This window comes from Serinus canaria, chromosome 3 (genome assembly GCF_022539315.1).
Source record: "Serinus canaria isolate serCan28SL12 chromosome 3, serCan2020, whole genome shotgun sequence".
Classification (NCBI taxonomy): Eukaryota; Metazoa; Chordata; class Aves; order Passeriformes; family Fringillidae; genus Serinus; species Serinus canaria.
Window position 1 is genome coordinate 84,622,586 of NC_066316.1, and position 19,563 is coordinate 84,642,148.

Here is a 19,563-nt window from a genome sequence, read left to right on the forward strand (position 1 = left end):
AACATTTCTCTGGTTCCTTTAGAGTGTTAAGACTACTCTTATGTTACCATAGAGTCAACAAGCCTTAAACTCTATTCTCTATATTAGCCTTCAGCAGATCCAACCTCTTTGCTGGCAAGAGCCTCCTAGAAGTCTACACCACTTTCTTGCGCACCTATTAGCCAGCAGGCTGTGGCAAAACGGCTGCAGCATTCTGTGAATGGGAAATTATGTTGTCAGTGGCAGTATGTCTTGAAAATGACAGAAGGTAAAGTGTCACATTTGAAGACAGACTGAACAATTTTCACACTTAAGATCCTTGAAAGGTTTGGGAGCATTATCAAGAGCACCTCTGTTCTTTGAAGCCTCAATCTTTAGTTAATTTAAAACAGAGTATAACTTATTTTTCCTTCTTCCTGTTTCTAGCTAGTGACTCAGGTGCACACCTGCACAATGCTCAGAAATACACAGTGCAGAAACATAACCATAGTAAGCAATTTAATATCTCCAACAATACATAACGTGTGCTGATGGATTTAAGAAGATGTAGGAACAGCAGCAGCTTCTCAGAATGCTCTCCCAGCACTGCACAGTCTGCACCTCAACACACTGAAATCTAGGAGATGCCTCGGCAAACAACAGCGCTTAGAGTATTTTTATTATAGAATATGTTGACTTGCAAGGGACTCACCAGAATATTCAAGTCCAATTCCTGGCCCTGCACAGAACACCCCAGAATCCCATTATGTGCCTGAGGGTGTTTTGTCCAAATGCTTCTTCAGCTCAGACAGGTTTGGTGTTGCTCCTCCGCTTCATTGCCTTTAACTCTATGTACAATTTTAGCATCCAGAACACCACACATAGGGGAGCACAGAAATAAAAGATTCTACCAATATATATAGTTCTTGATGCATCATCTGGGAGAGGACATTTTAGCACCTTCCACACCACGAGGAAAATATTTCCAGCTCCAGGAAGGAGCTAACACACACGGCATTGCACTACTCCACACTGACATGACCACTCAAGCTAGCAGAAGTTGGATAGCTGGACCTCAGTCTCTTCATCTAGCTATGCATGTACAAAATACTTGGCTTTCATTTTTTATTTTAGTAGTTTTAAGCTTTGACAGTTTTGTACTTCATGGTAGTCCGTTTTTGGTTCGCAGTTCAGTTGTAATTTGTATTTCATATAGGCTGAATTAAAAGAGTTGCAATGTTCAGAAAAAGTACAATGTCTGGATATTAAATAAGATCTGACTGTTGAGCTTCATGTAAACTAACAGGAGCTTTGGGATTTGGCCTGACAATGAATTTGCAAGGCGCTTAGCAAAAAAACCCAAACAATATTAACCATGGAAACTGTAATAATAATAACTTGGACTGGAAAAGCAACGTAGCCTGGTAAGTTTATAGCAAGATAACATCAGAGTAGGAGCTATGGAAAGAGCCAAGGGAAAACACAGCTTCAATCTTGATCAATCTCAATCTACAATGCTTTACAATAACTCTTTCCATTAATTCACATCTAGGAGCACAGTAAAGTAAAACACTGTCTATCTGGATCAAAACAAATGTTTCTCCAGTCAATTACAGGACTACAGTTATGGCAACGACAGATGTCTACAGAAAAATATAACAGGGCAGCCATAAAGACTCCTCCTGTGGCTTTCCCAGACTCCAGCCTCTTGAAGTACAAGCAGACTGACACGCTCAATTTGAATTTTATTCCACTAATCTTCTAATACATTTTCAGACTTTTCATGGTCTATGGTAGTGTCCAAACTGTAATATTGTAGCAGGAAGAATGAGCCTACCTTTTCTTTCTACCCTTTTTGAACCTGCTATCAGATAGGTTTGATGCTCTAATTCGCACAATGAAGAATAAAATAAATAAATATATCAATCCCTATTAATCTCTTTTGCTCCGTTCAGGACTGTACAGTGAACAGAACATGACACATTTTTTCTTAATTGTGCCTTTTTCAGATGGAAATCCACATTGTCAGACTTTAATTGGAAGATGTCTGGTGCTCTTGATCACTCTTGACACCTCTGAATCTTTTCTGGTATTATTAGATTCCCACTGAGGTGTGAGAACCAGAACTGTATACATCATTCAAGGTGCAGCATAAGACAGAGGGATTCATTAAAAATGGTGACATTAAAACTCTTTTGCTTTGTTCCCTATTCTCTTCCTAGTAATTTGACTAGTGCTAAACATTGACTCCATGTTTTCCTTGATCTGTAATTCCAAGATCACTTCCTGAACAGTAATAGCTAGTCCAGTCTGGCATGAAATGCATAATGCTTCCTTTGTTTTCCTCTTCATCTGCATCACTTGCCTATTGCTTTCTCTGAGTTTCAGATACCACTTGGCAATTCAGCTCTTCAATGTTGTAAATTCCTTTGAACATCTTTGCAGCCTGTTCTCCAATTTTCTACCAATATGGCTTAACATCAGCAAAAAATACCTTGATTTTTACTCTTAACTTTGCTAATATGCATCTACCTCCCATTTTTTAAAAAATCACAATTTGAGACAGAAATAGTAAGTAAAAATAAAAGACAATTTCATAATTTTATGTCCGGTAAATCCACAGGTTTTGAGCTTGACATCAACAATTTGTTTCCTCAGTGTTGAGGGTTGTCTCTATACTAAAGATTCCAGATCTTATAGACTTCCTCCAATACAGGGAAGTAGCACAAAACCAAATAAGTGCATCCTACTGTCTTATTTTGCATGCTAACATTCTGAAATGAAGTGAAACTTATCCTTGAATACAGCAGTAGGCTGGCATGCCTTTTTAGCCATGGCTATTCCAAATTTTTGATTAAGAAGGCAGTGTTTATCTCAAGCTCTACCAAGCAGACTGCTGAGTGCACAAGAGCTCTTATCTAAGCTTGCAGACCACAAACTGAGCAGGTGGAACACATGGCTTCCTTTAGCTCTGCATATAACCCCCACTTCTTGGGAAAAAAAACCCCACAAAACATGCACATCTGCAGAGAATACTATTGATCCAAACAGCTTTTTCAGTGGGCTACAAAAACATGGCAGTGCAGGTAAGACAATAATGTTCTAACAGAAATGTTCTCTCCTCCCATTTCTGTACATGATTACAGAGAAGCCACAGCCACAATGAAGAATTCCCATGAGTTAAAGCAGAACTCAACAAACAGGAAGATACCTTTTCACCAGGCAGACCTGCAGCACCGTCCGGTCCTTTCACACCCATCTCTCCCTACAAAACAAATTGATCAATTAGAAGTTCCACAGACTTCTGAGGGTAACAACAACTACTAAGGTCATATCAGACTCAACAGAAAAGCATCTTCTACCTGATTTTTTAGTAATGCCACCACTCTGGAGGAGAATGCTTTACATGTAATCCTAAAATCAGCAAAATAAATGCATTTTAAATGCCTATAACATCAAGTCTTTCATCAGACAAATACTTGCACATCCACATTTCCATTAAAGAAAGTCCAGTAATTTTAAAGGAATTCATACCAACAGAGGACTGAAACAAAGAGGGTCCATTTTCACTTCTACACTGGGAAAGTTCAAAGTGTAATACAGATTTGCACAAAGTCATGTGCCCTCAATATTTTTGAAAGGCATTATTTAAATTTCTCTCTCCCTACCTTTTATCCCTGTAGAGAAACCAAACCCCAAATCATAAGCAATCTATTAGAAAATTTTATTTTTCAGAAAAAAAATTACTGACTGGTCAGGAGAGATATGGAAGATCCCAGCAGCTGTAAATTGAACCATAAGTCTTAAAAATTACATAAGAAAACATCAAACCCAGAAATGTTGCTAAATAAAGTATAAGGTTTAAAAAATTTAAAATAAAAACTATTTGGATGCCAGAGGAATACAACAAAAGCACTGAAACCATGTAGTGTTCATTTAAAAACAAAACAAAACATTAGGTGTGCCTACTTCTATCGACAAAAGAACATTCTCCATCAAGAATGACATTATAACTCTGGTCTGAAATGAAGTTATTAACCTTTCTGAAGCTGAGAAAGCAGCAGTCAGATTGGCCAGAAGTACACAACAAGAGCTGTATCAGAATCATAAAGGTTAAAAAGCCCCTCCAAGATCATCAAGTCCAACCTTTGACTGAACACCATCATGTCAATGAGACCATAGCACTGAGTGCCATGTCCAATTGTTTCTTAATGCCTCCAGGGAGAGTGACTCAACCACTTCCCTGGGCAACTCATTGCAAGGTCTGACCAGGTTTTCAACAAAGAAATTCTTCCTGATGTCCAACTCAAACCTTCTGTTGCACAGCTTGGGGCCATTTCTTCTTGTCCTGTCATGGGCTGCCTGCCTGACTCCCCCCTGCCTACAACCACCTTTCAGGCACTGGTAGAGAACGAAAAAAGGTCACCCCTGAGACTTCTTTTCTCCAGTCTAAATACCCAGCTCCCTCAGTCACTCCTCACAGGACTTGTTCTTACTGAATGTGCACTGTATGCACTCACCCAGACCATGGATAAAGATATTAAACAGCTCTGCCACAAAAATAGACCAAAATCCTGTATTGCATGAATAGCATGAATCCCTTGGCACTGTGAGAGGTAAAGGTTACCTTATCTAATCACCCACAGAGTCATTCTCTTATCTATGTGTCCTCTGTTCCCTTCTGCCCCTTGCCAGTATTTTAATAGACCAGTACCACTTTGTTACCTTCAGTGGTGTATTTTTAGACACTGGGTAGTCTAAAATTACACAGCCTGCTACATGCCAGGAAGGCTTTAGCCTGTATGACTTACTAGCCAATTAACCAAGGTATGTTTACACTTCTGTTCCACTAACTGCAGGCAGACTCCCCATCTTGAAGACAATTATTTTCCACTGCAAATTAGATCTTCAAGTTATGCTTCTACCTTCTAGTTGTGATTTTAACAACAGGTGGAAAGGTGGTAGGTTTTCATGCCTTTATGAATATAAATATCAGATACCATAGGTATCTAATAGTATTCATAGAAACAGTACCACAGACTAAAACAAAAAATATAGGAAATGCATCTTTAATATTTTTATATTTTTCTTAATGGTATTTTCTTTTCCTTCTGCAGGCCTCTCAAAAGTGAAAGATAAGTTGCTGGGAAAACATCTTTGCAAGGTGATGAACAGCAGTAGTACAAGGCTGGCATTTATCGGTTGTGAGGTACACACAGTGTAACAACAGCCAAAGGTAGAACCACGAGCTGTAAATCTACTGTCAGGATTTACTAAGGGTGACAGTGAAAATCCTTTTCAACTGAACTTCTCGTGGGAGGGCAGGGGTTCAGCCATCTCCAGGAAAACAGAGCTCCATCATATATAGGGCTTTATATACTTTATTTACTGATCACAGCACCATGTGTAGGGTATGGAACATTCCTTTGGTAGTTGGGGTCCTTGTCCTGGCTGTGTCCTCTCCCACCTCCTTGTGCACTGCCAGCCCCTTGCTGGTGGGGTGGGGTAGGGTCAGAAAAGGCCTTGACACTGTGCAAGCACTGCTTGACAATAATGAAAACAACCCTGTGTTATCAACCCTGTTTCCAGCACAAATCCAAAACACATCCTCATACTGGCTACTGTGATTAAAATGAACTCTGTCCCAGTTAAAACCAGGGCACGACATCACCAGAAATGTCCAGGTTAAAAAAAAACAAAAAAATCAAAAAAACCACCCAAAAAAACACCCAGAAAACAAAAAAGTGTCTGCTAGCAAAAAGGAAAAAAAATGAATTCACATTCAGAGAATATGTTAGGAGAAACAAACTCATCCCAAAGGCAGCATTACACCATTTAAAAACCAAAAAAGCAATAAAATGAGAAGCTGAGCCCAAGCAAAGGGGAAAATATGTGCTTAGGAGCCACACAACTCAGAGAAGACCCGTTTTTTTGTAACTGGCCAGCAAAGTTATCAAGAAGCTGCCTATTTTGTGTATAATATTTTACAAGACACTCAGCCGGAGTCTGTTAGTTTCCTTTACATAATCTGACAATAAGTCATGTATCCTACATGTCTGGAATGTTCTGGAGCCTTTCTGCCTCTTCAGGTCTAATTACTGATGTAACAAGGCCGTCATTGAGAAGGAGTGTTACTGAAAACTTGCGTAAATGCAAAGTCAGTGAGAAAAATGGTACTAAAATCTCAGAGAATGTTGCTTTCAGCTCCATCATGGCAGGCACTATTTAACACAAGATTTGTTTGCTCCCAAAGGTCACTGAGCCAATCCTGGGCACAGTCATACTGCGCTCTCCATCCAAACCCCCTTCCCCATCCCCCCAAAAAAGAAAATAAACCACTCACTGCAAAGCTAGGAAGTAACAAGTACTGGTCAATTATAAGAAAAGTTCAAATTAAGTAGCTTTCTACCTGTTTGGTGTACTACCCCTAATCAGTTAACCAGCTGATTAATTCAATTTTGTGAAAGGACATTCATAAATGTCAATACACTTTCTTTAGGTCAAACCTCTGGGTGCAGCAGGGTTTATTGACTCTCAGACAGTTCCATGCACAGAGAATCCATGCAATGGGGCTCTTTTTGTAAAACAAGTGGGAGAACAGAACCAGAAATGACCACATGCTTTGTTTAGAGGCACTATGCTTAGAATGGTAAATACTGCTAATTAGCTGGGAGATTAAATGGTTAAAAAAAAAATCAGACTTGTATAGCAGACTTGAAGTCTGCTTTCCCAACTTAGTAGCAATAATTGTCAAAATGAATCAGGTCAGAAGCAGAACTGCTTCCCAAACAAATGCTAGGAAACTCCCAATGTTGGTAGCATAAGCTAAAACTAAAAACTGGCAATTGTTTCATACACTCCAGATCAAAACTTTGTGATTAGATCTGAAAACTGACAGCAGCATTCCATCTAGGTTCAGCTGGACTATAGAAACTCACATGACTGAACTTTTTTTTCACCTAGAAATACAGCTTGTGTCAAAAGTGAAATATAACTGTAGGGGAGTTATGTTGGGGGGCAATATACTGTCAAGGAATGTTCTAATGCAACCAGCTGTGTAGATAAGCCTTCTCAGAACTGGGCCCTTTTCAGCCAGATACTACAGTTATAGGGACAGCCCAGGCTGTCTTCAGAAACTATTTCAGACCACATGTTAAATGGTGTGCTGCAAGGTAGGATGTTGGGTTAGTATACCTCCATCTAACCTCTGGATTAGGAGAGTCTAGGCATCTTCCTCTCATACAAATGGCATTCCCTGACCTCAATTCCTATCTCCAGTCTTTGTGGCAGATTTAAATAGTTTATTCAATTTGCCCCCTCTAATAGCCCAAGGAAAACACATTCCCAGACATGTCTTAATTCAGCATCCTCCAACAAAATGTAAGGAACAGAGTGTGAAAGGAAAACATCTGATACGTTGACCTACACTATTAGGAAATTCCAAACTACACAGCATAAGAATATCATGGTAGGCATTACAGGAAAATTCAGAAAAAGCCCAAGGAAAGGACCAAGTGGCCTGTCCTAGAGACTTGCCAATGTCAGATTCTTCTCTCTTCACAGCTAACAGTTTCAGGTACAAGTGTTGACAAAGAATATACAGAGGTCATATTTCATTCCCTCCTAGTGATGATTGCAAGGATGATTCCACCACACGGGATTCTGTCCATCAGCAGTGATGTACACACAGAAGATGGAAAATTTCTTGTCAGACTATATACATGCCTTCTGTACAGGGCATGGTGACAGGGCTGGGGAGGCATGTGCTTCCCAGGCAGGTAAACTGTGCTCCACAGAGTTGATGAGTTGACCCCAAAGTGGGGCAGCTGTAAAATGCCTGGCAGGGAGCTCACACACAGAGCCAGACACTTACTGATAAAGGATCCACCCCGTGTTCAGGCAAATTCCTTTAAGGAATAACAGAATACATATAATTCCTATTGAAGAAAGGTAAGCCAATAACAAGGTTTGAAAAAGAGAATTCAAGTGATTTTTTTACCTTTTCACCTTTTTCTCCTTTGTGGCCTGGCAAACCAGCTACTCCTGGCAATCCTGCTTCTCCCTGATTTTAAAAGAAATAAAATGTCAACAAAGCAGATCTAAAATATATTTGGTTAGATTTCCTGTCTTTGTCACAAATGCTTAACAAAGCAAATGACTCAATAAATATAGTGCAACACCCAGGAGAAGTATTAAAAGAAAACAAACATTATGTAGAAGATAATTCATTCTCAAGTGAAAACATTTACACTAAAGCCTAAATATAATTCACAGTTTTACCATGATATTTTTTGGGTGTATTTTCAAACAATTAAACCTTACTGACATCTATAACGTTACTTTTTGGATTTAACTAAATCCAAAATGTACTGGTTCTTAACAGGGAAATACAACGTAAATCTGTTACAATATTGGAAATCAGTAAGATTTTTACATGACTGCAAAAAAACCCCTAAACCCAACTGTTTTTATATCCAACAGGAATAAACAGTGTGATGCATTTAAAAGCAACAGGAAAAATTTATACTTTATTTGGAAAGCAGTAGCATCTCTGTGTAGATTCTTGCTGTATCCCTGGAAGTGTGTATATTTTGCTGGCATGAACAGTCACTGGTGATGAAGTTGTAGCCAGTAACCTCTCCTCATGTGGGCACTAAAAAAGAAAAATTTTCTGGTTTTTGGTCCACTTTGGTTAACAGGTAAATACCATCCAACCACTTGTTTTAAGTTATCTCCTGATTTAATACTCCTGTACAAACCATACATGGAAAGTGACAAAAATTTCCAAACGGAGAAAAAAGCTGTAAAAAAATCAATTCTAGATATTTAGATCCTTCTGTTCTAAAACTGATGCCAGTTAAAACTGATATGACTGTCCCACTTCTTTCTTCCAAAAGACAGAGGAATAAGGAGCAATAGAGTCTCCAAAAATCAGAAGAAGTGAAACAGAAAATGTCCATGGGGAGAAAGAAAAAAGATAGTATTGCATAGTCGCATCCTGTCCTCTGCCCTGCCAATTAGTACAAAGAATAAAAGTGAGTGCTAAGGAAAACTATTTTTTTTTCCTTGTAGTTAAATACTTCTGGCATAGATAGTTTGGAAACAAAAAAAAAAAGCCCTGAAGCCAAGATTTACCTGTCTGTGACTCCTGAGAACTGAGCCAACCTGAAGAGATCCTACAGGACAAGCCAACAGAACCTGCTAAACTTCAGTAAGTCTCATTAAGATGTAATGAAGTTTTTTTCAAAACTTCTGTCAGAGAAATTCCCACAGGATTTACTGCTAAGCATAGAAATTTTTATCCAAGTATAAACTCCTTCCCTTAAATTACTGAAAATGTAGCTGCTAAAATGGGTAAGGAAGTTGTGAAAAAATAAGTCAGAAAATGTAATGCTGGTTTTAATATGAAAGCCATTACCAAGTAGTCCACCATTTCTTACATCTTAAACACACACATGAGACTATAAGACATACAAACAAAACTGATGGTGCTTTTAGTACAATGATGAATGAATATTTATGTGTTATTGATAAAGCCTATTGTTGAGCTTTTTGTCTTCATATATAATTAGGGTTTGTTTTGTTCTTGCTTTTTTTTGCTATTGTGTCATAAGTGCTCAATAAATGGTATTTCCAAGCACCAAGGGGAACATACAGGAGCTTAATTCATTACACTTTTTAATAAGCTTATACATTCAAGAAAAAGACTGCAGTACCATCAAGAATATATTTAGAAATATATTTGAACTATTAATCATTGTTTAAAATTGAAATTTGCCCCCTGAAATTAGACCATGTTTCTTTCATACTTCTGAGCACCAAGCAGTCTTGTGCTCTTCTGTTCTTGGGCAGAATTCTCTTTCCCATCGAGGTACACTTTCTCCTATCTCTTTGTGGATGTAATCAATCAGTTCTCCTACAGGCTCTGGGGATTTTTTGCTGACTACAACCATGGTGGGGATGGCACTGTCCACTGCCTCAGATGAGCCTGATCTTACACACTGCTTATGACTAGCAGGCCAATAATTCAACTATGTCTTTCTGAGGCTATTTATAGTTTGGCTGGGGTTTTTTTGTGCTTTGTTTTGGTTTTTTTGTTTGTTTTTTTTTTTCTGTGTTAGATTGAGCAAAATAATTACATCTACAACTTCAAGTTATGTTTCTACTGTCTTCCAGTTTACAGTGATTCTTGTCTATAAAAAAAGAGGGAAAAGTTAACCCTTTAAACTAAATCAATGTTTTCCCTCATGTTAAACAATATATAAACATCAGCATGTGCATTGTAAAGAAGAAAGTATTTCATAGAATCATCAAGGTTGGAAGAGACATGTAGGATCAAGTCCAACCATCAACCTACCACTACAACTTTCCAGTTATTAAAGACCCATTCCTCCATTTTAGTATATTTAAATAAAGAAAACTCTACACCATCCTATTTTCCTTCTCTTCCACTGTCATGCAGACTCTTTCATGGGCTTTGCTTACTTAATCTGTAAAGCTTCACAAGATGCAGCTGTTACTGAAATGGCCTCTGTTGTTGGAAACCATTCTCAAGTCATTGTAGTGATTTGTTTCTTACTTTTTGAGGCTTCTTCTGTTCCTATTAGACAGAAGAAGCCTCAAAGCCTTCTGTTTCTGTTAGACATTAATCAATGTTAAGGAAAGCATTTAAAAAGCACTAGCAGCACCTAGTGCCTTTTGCTGATGTTCCACTGTACCATTTATTTAGGCAGCAAAAAACTACGTACCATGACTCCAGATATGCAATTAATTTTTAGGAGGCAATTAAACTACCACCTCTGTTGAAATTTTTTTACAGCTCCTTAGCAGGAAACAATAACGCAATTTCTTTTGTATTAACATTTGAATTTTAACAGATAACTTACCAAGTCTGCAGATATTTCACAGCATGTATCTTCTACTGCAAGTTGTGAATTACAATAAACTGCTAGGCGGTGAAGTTCAATCTATTAAGGAACACAAAAGAAATTAATATGAGGTGTAAAAAATTATGTGTTATGGCATGCTTTTTCTTATCTTGGGGTAGTAAACTTTCTCTTTGAAACACTGCATATTTCTGAAATGCTAGAAAAAGACAAATCAAAAACAATTACATAGCTCCTCATTTAAGGAACAAATTACACAGTCTATTACTTTGATGTAAATCACATTTTAGATTTCATTTATTTTCATTTAAGTTGCATCCATCTGTATTGGTTTGCTATATTACACAATAATTTTAGCCTTGTAGACATCCTCTGCAAACCTTCTTTTCAGGAATGTCATTTTCCTTTGCAGGGAACTAAAATAAAGGTTTGATAAACTCTCTATCACATGCATCAATTGCTTTGGAGAGACCTTTGCCTGGACATGGCCACCAAATCACCTGAAGAGCAAAAATTACAAGTTCTGTATGTAAAGCTTTTGTTTCAGAGACTTTGGGTAGATTGGAAAGATGAGAAGCAAGTAAAATTCTAACTAGATATTCTTGTCCTCTTATTCCTCTTTCTGCATCAGTTTTATATCCTCTTAATCTGCCTCTTGCACTTGGTATTGAGAAAAGTGATCGTTGGTACAGGATCTGCTCTGCTGCCTTTGTCAGCTTTAAGCCCACAATGTTTTCCTGCGAACGTGGAAATCCCAAGTGACTTCCACTCAGAATTATCCAGCTCATACCACGCAACCAGCAAAAAAAACCTGTTTTTCCTGCTGCATACTATTTGGAAATGAGGAAACAGTACACACATTTCAAATAATGTTGAACTCAAGTCTCAGAAAATAAAACAAAGCATGAGCTTGGCTCCACGAAATAAGAGATTTGAGTCCTGGCCAAAGTGCTGAGTGCCCCACAAGAGTGACTCCTCCTGCAATGTTAGCTTGCAGTTAAAATGTGCTATTTTCCTCTGGAGCCCTACAGAGTAGATACATCGCTGAAGCTTACTGATGGTCACTATAAACCCCAAGGCAGATGCTTTAAACCTGGTAGGTACATGTCACTGTACTTAAAACAAACTGATATTTCCTGAAGATTTCAAATTACTTGCTGTGCTTTCAAATTACTTTCCTCCCTGCATGAGGAAACAGAAGAGAGCATCCCCGGGACAGAAAATAGGCCAGAATATTTATGGGGTTTCCTTGGGTAACTCTTGCACCAAAGGCTGCAGGAAACACACCTCTGGCCACTTCCTAATCCCTCTCTTTTGGATAAGGGAAACACAGCTATGAACAATGTGCCCCTATTTCTACATAGCTGAATTGCTCCAGAAGACCTCAATACAGAGGTAATCCTGATTATTTGGTGGCTCCCCTTTATCAGAGACAGACAAAGTGTAGCAGACGACTGACACAAGCTTATAAATAAAACTTTCTAAAAATGAAAGAAAATAATTAGGACTGCAAGTTACCTTTAAACATAAATACTACATCTGTGGAAATAAGTTGGCTCTTTCTCCAAATTAAATACAGAAAAACAGACTCCTTAAACCAGGACTGAGTTCTATGCAGTTACTTTGGCAACAGCTTTGTCTTAGCAGATGCTACATAACTGAATAATGTTTAGAGAAAAACACTTAAGGACTTCTAATTAAGAATACACACTCAAAAATAATGACTGGGTTCGAACATTTTATCTATGTGATTCTTTACAACTGTGTTAGTAAAAGCATGGCTAAAATATTACTTCAAGTTATCTGTGTGTCCTTTCATACTACTCACATCTACAGGCTTATCATCCGCAGCACGAGAAGCAATCAGTGTCCTTCCCTGCAAGTCAATGGTGAATTTTTCATCAGTCTGCTTTCTCTCAATTAAATTACAATCCAAATAGAGGGAAATGATCCCTGACTGCACGCTAATACCAAGCTTATGCCACTGCCGATCAAACAATGGATAAATTTCTCGACTCTTAAAAGTGTAGTGCAGTATATTTCCCTGAGAGGATTTGGTCATATACTCCACCACCTTTTTTGTACCATCCAGGAGGACAGAGATCTGAAAGTGAGACAAAATGAAATAAGTGGTTACCTAAAAGTTATAAGAAAGAAGCACATATAAAAACCATATATAACAAAAATATTTCAATTACATACACAAGCAAGAATTATGTTGTGAAGCATTCTTCGATGTAACTTGGTAAATCCATATCAGCTATAAATCAAAACATGCATTTATTCTATTTTGCAGTCTGAACTGAATAGATTTTGCTAAATTTCTGTCATTCATGCCACAAATTATCAATTATTTCAGAGCAGTCTCTCTATTTCATATAAACTTTAGCTAAATCCATTAATGAAACATCCATTATTACACGTGCCATATTACATGGGAGAAAAAAAAAACTTTTGAAGGAAAAAATCAAAGATGACTCTAACCTCAGGTGTGTCATACTGATTTAAAACTTGCCATATATACCAACGCTCTTTCTTGGTATTTCTCCGTACACGGAATGTGGCAACCAGAGAGTATTCTTCAGGAAGCCCATTTGGAAATACTTGCCTGGAACAGGAGGGAGGAAAAAAATTTCTTGTCATTCTTATGCAAACAAGCACTGCTTAAAAGGAATGAACAGAAATAATACCTGGTAAAAACAAGAAGCCAAACACTTGCTCCCACTCATACATATTCACAGGCATCAGCATTCAGAAGTGTTTCTTCTCAAAAGTACAATTCAGTCTTTTTATAAGAATAAATGACTGAAAGTTTTTAAATTCATTTTTGTTCTAAATCTTTTAGCATCTGTGATTAATATAAATAGGAGTTTTAAAAGAAATGATGCAAAGTGAATGTCCCACATGAAAGTATTTTAAAATACGTCTTTTTCCAGTTTATTGCTTGGGATACTTGAATAAGTTTTGTAGAGGATTTGTGGAATAATCCCCATCCTTGGAGACTTTCAAAACACAGCTGGACAGGGCTCATAATAACCTGATCTAACTCTCAAGTTGGTCCTGCTTTGAGCAGGGATTTGATCCAGTGACCTCCATGGGCAATTACTCGGATATCTTGAGTATCAGAACATTTGGACTTTAGCAAGCTTGAAAAAAAATAAGGAATGGTTTTTAAAACAAATTATTTACTGTTGTTTGATTTTGTTATTACTTTCTCACCTAAGATGCATCAACATCTCAAAAATAGTCGGACCTAGATCACAGAATGCACCTCAACACCACTCCCATGAACTCTTTGAAAAGTCTGCATTTCACAAAAAATGAAATCTGAGCCTCAACTCTACAGACTTTAGTAACCATTAAATATACAATAATTCTTTAAAAAAAAAAATTGGAAGCTTTTGCATTTCAAATGATTTCTTTTCTAAGACAGAGGTGACAAAATTAAAACCACGGATCTCTACAGAACACAGGAGTAGCAAAAGTGTTCACATTGTTGTTTGCTATCAGCGAGCCATGGTGCAAAAAGCATTCCCTGGATCAGAGTTCAGGAAACCTGTGGACCCCCCCACACAACAGAAAAATTTCCTCTATTTTATTTCCCACAATCACATGAAGAAAATGGTTTAATTGTAAAAAAATACCGATGAGATTACAATTATACAGCAACGTGCTATAAAGCTTTTCTTAAAAACAAAACAAAACAAAAAACAAAGGTGGGGGCAAAGAAAAGGCAAAGCACTACAGCTGATGAAACAATAGCCCCACAACCCTTCTGGATGGACACTGTCGTACTTAGGAGCTCAGAAAAAATGCCTCCTGTGCAGAGAAGCCTGCTCTAAATCCTGCCAAAGAGCTTCTTTAAGGACTAGCACCTATTTAAGTCCCTCATGTGGGAATCACACTTCTTTGGCTTATTTCCCACAGCTGATTCCTGTTTTATCCTAGGACCAAATTGGCTGCTGTCCCACATTGTTAATGGACCCATATGCTGTTGTACAGCTATAGACGTTGGAATGTCAAAAGGCAAGGCAAAAGAGAATAGGCTTGGCTGTACTTAGACCTAGATTTCATACTTTGTATTTCAAATATAGCATAAAGAACATGTTTCATGATTTATAAAAAAATTACCTTCACTGGGCATGAGTGTGTGACTGCACAACAATAAACTATCTGGACATGGGATCAGCCCTATGATTTCCTGCACCCCAGGCAGGCGAAGGAGATGGTATCTCAGGTTTACAGCTGTAAGCTAGACAGGATATCTGGCATCTGATGTAGATGGGAACAGCTGATTAGCTCTCCAAAATCAATTAACTTTCCCAGCTAAGTTCCATACTGGGGACACTGGGGAATTCACATTAATGGACAAAGGACAGACAACTGTGGAAAAGAAATGATCAGAAGTCTTCATCAAATGAAAAGAGGGGAAGCCACGATTGTTACTGTAGGTCTGGAAGACAAGCAGAAGCAGTCTTTGGGCAAGGTGGGACTATTTTCTACACACCCACACTCGCCCACCACTCCATCACTTTTCACTGCATGCCTTCTTAACACTTTCACAGCCATCTAGATGTATGACAGTATTAAGTCTTCTAAAATTGTGTTTCTTTCACAATTTTCTCAAATAAATTTGGTTGTGTGAGTACATGTGATATAAATTTACCTTCCTTAACTGTTTACCAAACCATTCAGGAAACAAAAGAAGAGCTAAGGTATGGTCCAGCATTACAAAAATCAGCAGTTCACTCTAACTAACTTCTCTTACCTTTGAGCTGACAAATAAAACTGTACTGAGAGAAGTGAGAAAAGCAGAAAACATCAAATTAATTCCTAAGGACATTAACAATCTCAGTGAAGTCAACTGAAGAGCCAAGATTTAAGCAGAATTGAACCAAGGATAACTTCACTTAGATTTACAAAATAACTTAGGTAGGAAAATACTTTTGGAGGTCAATGGATTTAACCCTGGGCTTAAAGTAGGGACAACCTGAAAATTATATCAGGTTACTGTAAGTCCTGTCCTGCTTAGTTTTGGAAGTATTTACAATGGAAATTATTCCAAAACTCTTTGGGAAACTTGTTCCAGTATCTGGCCAACAAACAGCACAAATTTAATATACAACCACCACATACCAGAGACATAATTTAAAAGAAGCAGTATCTTCATTTTGGGAAGAGTTATCTTTGGTGCCTATGTGAAGACTCCTTGGTGACCAAAAATTCATTAACAGATGCTTTAAAGTATATGCTTCTCAGTCAACCCTTCTAGCTAGATGGTGGACATGAAAAGGAACAAAATAATGGGATGAAATACCCAGAAAACCAGCAGGCTATCTGCTACCATACAGAATTCCCCCTACGCTCTTCCTCCCTTAATGGCTCCAAGTGACTGTAACAGAATACAAAAGCAAGCATTGAGCATTGAAGTGACTGAAGTACAGATGATTAATAGGATACTTCAGTGATATTTATGTATTATTACCATGGCATCTTCTACTCTGTAAAATCAATCAGTTAAAAGTCCTCAAAATTGGGCAAAATATGTACATGTTTTAAAGAATAATTAAAATTATATTTGATGAGAAGAATAAAAGAGTAAACAGAAAAATGAACATAAAACCTCATGTTGGAACATGAAAAAAGCCAAACCAAAATTTCATGGAATACTGAATTTGAAATTCAGAATTTCCTTGAATGTTTACTATACTATTTCGCCTGCTCTCATCTACAAACATTTAAAATCTGAGAAAATTTATGAGGTATTAAGTACAGGGTGAAAACAATAAAGGAACAGCATTAAACATTATTAAAAAATTAAAAAGCAAGTTGTTCCTTGACCCAAAAATCCCACGACTCAATATCCACAATCCAAAAAGTACTCCAACACAGAGTATTTAACCTTTCTAGATGGCACAGCATAAAACAAGAAGAAAAGGAGAGACAAAAAGGGTGAAGGATACTTACACCAAGCTCACCTCAAAGTCTACAGATGTACACACAGTACAAACAGAACATGAACTTAGGGTAGTAAATCATGGTGTCTTCACCAAAAGCAGTAAGAGAGATGAAAGGTTTTAAGGAAGTTATAATGTTACAGAAATATGGGTAGCAACTGGTAAGTGTGCAAATTTATCTATGAAGACAAGACAAAAGAACTTATAAATTAACACAGACAAGCAGATGAGCGTATCCTTGACATCTGAGCTCCCAACCAGATGCCTTTTTGGACAACAGTGTCTGAACAAAATTACATCATCAGACTTGGGAGTGAAAAATCTGAGGTCTCCATGGAAAGCAAATATCCTTTTCAGTGGAACAACAGTTAAATTCTCCCATTCTTGTTTAATTTCTTTACCAAACAAGACATCCTTCCCAGATGACTGCTCAAACTTTTAAGTCTATTAAAAAGGTGCTCTCTTCACTCTTCTACACTCAAAACACTCATGTCTGCTGTGTTTTGTGTTGAATCCAATGCTGTCCAAGCTTTCTGTGATTGAAGCACAGTCAATGGCTTAGGCACCTCTAGGGACATGGGAAACGTTCTGGCACCTCTACTCACATCCTTGAGTCACAATGGAACTTGGGTGGGAGTTACATGCCTGTCTGCTTAAGCCATGGTGCTTCTAAGCATGCCTGGAATTTATGCCCAGACGCCAGGGGAAATCAGTTGTCCAAAATTATTCATTTTAGGTGCCACTAGGGCTTGGGTGGTACTTGAGAGTGGGCAATTTAAATTATTCTCAGACGCCCAGAGTCTGATTAAATTATACTTTAGGTGGAATTTTGACAGTCTGATTCTCTCCCTCTGTCTGTATTGTCAGTAGTATATAATAAAAAATTCAAGTTGACGAATGGGGCACTGTGTTCTCAAAGCAAAGCACACCCTTGGTGGAAGCCACTGAAAACAATAGCAGGAATTGAAGAACATGAATTGAATACAGAGGTTTGAATTTACACCACCCTGGTCTGCTGGACTGAGATGCTCTGCAAATTACAGAGGCCTCAGCTGGCAAATTGAGAAGACCATCAATTGCCAGCAGGAACATTCGCAGCAATACAAGGTTTTGGATTGTACATAGATATGTTACAAATCCATATATTCAGGTCTTTCTTAATGTTCAACTGGTTGAAACATGAGGCAGGTGCAGCCAGAATGGTAACAAACACACATTTCTTGAAACATCTGTGTGCCGCTCTGTCAAAGCACACCTATACACAGAACTGCAAAGGCTTTTGCTGCATCCTCCTCTCTTTTACTGCATCAAATATAGCCATAATTTTTCCTAAAAGCAGGTGTGTACTATGATTGTACATTATGAGGTTACCAGAAGAGCAGTTACAAGAATGTTGCACGAACATTACCACTGTATTTGTGCACACCTTCCACTGTTTATAAAGATTAAGTGTAGAATGGTTTTTGGCAAAGTATTTTCTTTATTCATTTGTTTCCTCAAAAATTCTGAAGTGCAGATACCAGCTGGAACTCCTAGTGCTAGCATACTAAAAGAAGTAATTATGAATGAATTAACTGTGCTATAAACAGTTTTAGTTCTATCTTTGTAATACAGCATTGAGTTACCCATATCAAATTTAGTAAGGCAATCCTTTATTTACCTTTTGTTTTTATTTTTTAAAAAAGCACTAATGGAAAAGCAGCATCTATTTTTGAATCTTATGAACTCCAATTGTTCCATATCGAATGAGAATACACTACAGCATATGATAAACTTCCGTATTTACAAGTATCAATGGAGCCTCCAGCTTGCTGTATATCTTCCAAGAAGAGAAAGATGAGCCAACTTGCATTTCCTGAGAGTGAAGTGAGAGATGTTTTGAGTTTATGGCAAGACATATCTTTTCCAGCTGACATATACCATTACCTGGTATATGTCACTTGTAACATGACAATGTTACAATAATTTGGTGACCAGAGCTCAAGGAATTGGTTTAAAAACTTTCCTGTGTTGGGTAATGATTTATTTCATACTTCAATGATGGAGACACTGAACTTTTCCATGTTTGCAAAGGGTTTAAACTCAGATCTGTTATGAATAAAAAAGTAAACCTCAGGTGGACCAAATACAAAAGTCCCCACATTATTATAAATATTTCTACAACAAATTGGTATATTTTTGATTCTCAGTTTTTTTACTGGAGAACAGGAATCAACTAACTATAACAATTTACCAAACCCTGCCTAGAAAATGTATTTCAAATTCTTTTCAAATAAAAGCTAAGAGCAGCTGTCTTTTCTGTCAGAATAAGAAATAATTTCCTTCCCATCCATCTTCCTCAAATCACTTTAAGATGCACTATATAGTTTCGTGTTACATTAGGCCTCAAGTTGTTTTCATACGACACATTATATGATGCAACTCAAGGGAAACTATTCAGACAGCTTAAGAGTTATTAATTACTTGGGGAGAGCTCAACCCACTCATGAAATGTACTGCTGAAAGCAAAGCTGCAGATTATTTTAACATTGAGAAGAGGGATTTACCTAATATTTCATAGACTTTGGCATGCCTCTGCTTTCATTTACAGAACAGGTATAGAGTAGCTGACTCTTAACGTGCAGGTTGTTCAGAAATTTCTTGGAGTGAAAGTCATTGTATTGATATCAAAATTTTAAAGAGCATTTGAAAAAAACACTGGTTTGAAAGAGGCACAGAAATACCAAAACCATTATGCCTCTGCAAAGTACTTTTACCCTAAG

At 37.6% G+C, this 19,563-nt stretch overlaps 1 protein-coding gene across 2 annotated transcripts in view; it reads right to left on the reverse strand.

Annotated features, from left to right (window-relative positions):
* The window catches only part of COL19A1 (collagen type XIX alpha 1 chain), a 174,073-nt gene that overhangs the window by 129,448 nt on the left and 25,062 nt on the right, over nt 1–19,563 (reverse strand). For both annotated transcript variants that reach the window (XM_009094353.4, XM_030235572.2), the window contains exons 5-10: nt 13,329–13,452; nt 12,673–12,948; nt 10,845–10,925; nt 8,486–8,611; nt 7,958–8,020; nt 3,170–3,223 (exon numbers count right to left, since the gene is read on the reverse strand). In XM_009094353.4, coding sequence (XP_009092601.3) covers nt 3,170–3,223; nt 7,958–8,020; nt 8,486–8,611; nt 10,845–10,925; nt 12,673–12,948; nt 13,329–13,452 — 724 coding nt within the window. The remainder of the gene's footprint in view (nt 1–3,169; nt 3,224–7,957; nt 8,021–8,485; nt 8,612–10,844; nt 10,926–12,672; nt 12,949–13,328; nt 13,453–19,563) is intronic.